Genomic DNA, 2,703 nt, shown 5'->3' with positions numbered 1-2,703 from the left:
ATATGAGGGGGTCTTGAAAATTTTCATAGAAAATGCATATTGTGAAAAAATCATGTATGAATTTCAAAAGTTTTTGCATCAACATAAAATCACATTTTAGGGGCCAGCAGGTGGTAAGGTGGTTAAGACAATGGACTCCCACATTGTCAACTACAATTCGAGTCCCAGATATAGTGGCTTGCTTTCTCACTTTCCCTCTCTCTCTCACTCTGTCTCTCTCTGGTCAAATTTAAAAAATAATAATAAATAAAAATTAAGTAAACAATTATTTTAAAATAAATAAAATCACACTTTAAATTCCTTTTTACAATGAATTTTTAAGTCCCCTCACATTTAGCATGAAAAGGGCTACAAAAATTATAATTAATGATACAGAAAAACATATCTCTCTAGGAACATTTTATAGATAATGTTTACCTTTAGATATTTTAGGGAAATGCATCAAACAATGCCAGTGGCCACACATTTCTACCTAGATTTTTTTTTTTACTTTATGCTATAGAGAATGAGCACTCACCTCAGAAATACAGAGAGAGAGAGGGAAAGTCCCAGGGTTGGGGTTAGAGGGTGATGTCCATGCCACAATCCCTTCTTTAGTCTCCTCTCAAGATTTTGGAAACATATACATATGTGCCCAGCATGATTTTTGAGCTGCCAGGTCCAGGACTTGAACTGTGGTTGGCCATGTGGGAATCCAGCACCTTAACCACCATGCCAACTGCTGGCCCCAGAATGTGTATTTAAAAATTATTTATTTAATTTTATTTATTATTATTATTTTTTAATTTGCTATAGGGCACATGTGGTCACTAGAGCAAGGGGAGAAAGAGAAAGCAAGCTGCCAGGTGTGGGACTTGAACCACAGTCACGTGGGAGTCCAGCACCATAGTCACCACACCACCTGCTGGCCCCAGAATGTGCATTTGTTTTTTATATTTTATGTCGTTACTTTTTTTTTTTAATGTCATTACTTTTATTTTTAATGTCCAGAACTTGTAAAGCAAGGAGCAGAGCTTCCTTCCAGACACAAAAATTTTATAAATTCTCAATTGGCTGGTGAGGCCAATAGGGGTACTTCTTCTTGTCTAATGTGGTTTCTGGGAAGACTTTATTCAAGTCCTCAATGGTCATCTGATCAAATGGAATTATGTTCTTCATCTTCTCCAGCTGTTTCTGATATTCTTCAATCCTGGCCTTTGAGAGGGACACAAACTCAGCACAACTTTTCATGTCTTCCTTTTCTTCAGTGTCCACTTGGACAGTGTATTTATCCTCCAGCACAGGAACCTTCAGGGCATTAAACTTCTTCTTGAAGTCATCCACCAAGCCTGCCTTGACCACGTTGGCCTTGTAGTATGCCCAGTCAATAGCTGGCGGGGTTTGGGGTAGTGCAGCCAACCTGGAGGTGAGGGTCTTTTTCCAAGTTTTCAGGGAGTTAGCAATAGCCTTTTGGTTTCGGGGTTTTATTTCCCCAAAAGCTACCCAGTCAATAGTTTTCTTTTTTTTTTTTTTTTCTTTTGAGAGGTTTTCGCTATAGGGCGCGTACGCTCGCCAGACAGACAGAGAGAGACAGAGAGACAGAAAGCGAGAAATCACCCCCAGGGAGGATGGTCATGCTGCAATCCCTTCTCCTCCGTTCTCCTCTCAGGATCTTGGGCATGCACGCACACGTGCCCCACGTGAGTTTTAAGCCACTGACTCCAGGACGCGAACTGTGGTCGACTATGTGGGAGTCCAGTGACATAGCCATTACGCTAACTGCTGGTTCCCCCAAGTCAAGAGTTTTTACGGCAAGTTTTTGCCCAGCCATCTTGCAATCCTTCACTGACCCCAGCGGTGAACCGTCCACAGCAAGTCTGCATTAGTTTTTTAGAGAGATTTTTTGCTATAGGGCACTCGTGCTTGTCTGCCAGACAGATAGAGAGAAATCACTCCCAGGGTCGGGGAGGAGGGTGCGGGATGGCCACACTGCATCTCTTCTCCTTCATTCTACTCTTGGGATTTGGGGCACACATGCACACATGCCCGGTGTGAGTTTTAAGCCACTGGTTCTGGGACTCGAACCTCAGTCAACGCTATGGGAGTCCAACAATATAACCATTATACCATCCTCTGATACCCAGAACATGAATTTTTAACAGTAGTGAGAGATTTTAACAGGAGGTGAAATCCCAAAGGGTAAACCTTGAGGAGATCCCCTCATAAAGCTTTGTGGTGTCATAGGGAAGCATCTGTTTAGGATGCCGGAACAGCACAGGGAGCTGAAGCAGAAACTGAGGTGCAAGGCCCAGCAAAAGGAAGGAAGGAAAGCACCTCCTTTTCTCAGAATGGCAGATTGCAAGCAGCTGAGTGCTGAGAGACTTGGGGCCCCAGGGCTAAGAAAAAGCTCTTAAACTTATACCAAGATCTTCCCACACTAAAACTTCTGTTTCTTCCAATATAAGTTACAATTCACCAAAACTTCCTGGATGAGGAAGAGAGAAGCCATGAGCAAGGAGATGGAGACATGAGAAATTGTGGGACGAATCGGGTATTCAGAGAAGGAAAAGCCAGTGAGAGGCCCAGCAGTGACCCACAGTCAGTGCAGGTGGGGACAGGAAAACCCCTACATCCTGCAATAACCACCTTCTCCCTCCAATAACCTCCCAAACTCTAGACCCCTCCTGCTGTTTCTGTGGAAATATTGCCTCACATTCAAAGAAA

General features: G+C 43.1%; 1 protein-coding gene across 2 annotated transcripts; it reads right to left on the bottom strand.

The window, feature by feature from the left end:
* Positions 1–981: 981 nt before the first annotated feature.
* On the bottom strand, positions 982–1,810 carry LOC106733668 (ATP synthase subunit d, mitochondrial). 2 transcript variants are annotated; one of them, XM_014583539.2, is made up of 3 exons: positions 1,790–1,810; positions 1,288–1,497; positions 982–1,236 (listed from the first exon to the last, which is right to left on the bottom strand). In XM_014583539.2, the coding sequence occupies exons 1-3, from the start codon at positions 1,808–1,810 to the stop codon at positions 1,036–1,038; spliced, it is 432 nt and encodes a 143-aa protein (XP_014439025.1). In that variant the 3' UTR covers positions 982–1,035. The 2 variants fall into 2 exon arrangements, with proteins under 2 accessions (XP_014439025.1, XP_014439024.1); XM_014583538.2 differs by having other exon boundaries at positions 982–1,497.
* Between the last annotated feature and the right edge of the window lie 893 nt (positions 1,811–2,703).

The sequence above is a fragment of the Tupaia chinensis genome, unplaced genomic scaffold (assembly GCF_000334495.1).
Source record: "Tupaia chinensis unplaced genomic scaffold, TupChi_1.0 Scaffold144336_1, whole genome shotgun sequence".
NCBI lineage: Eukaryota > Metazoa > Chordata > Mammalia > Scandentia > Tupaiidae > Tupaia > Tupaia belangeri.
Note: the sequence above shows the minus strand (reverse complement) of the source record. Positions and strands in the feature narration are given on the sequence as shown.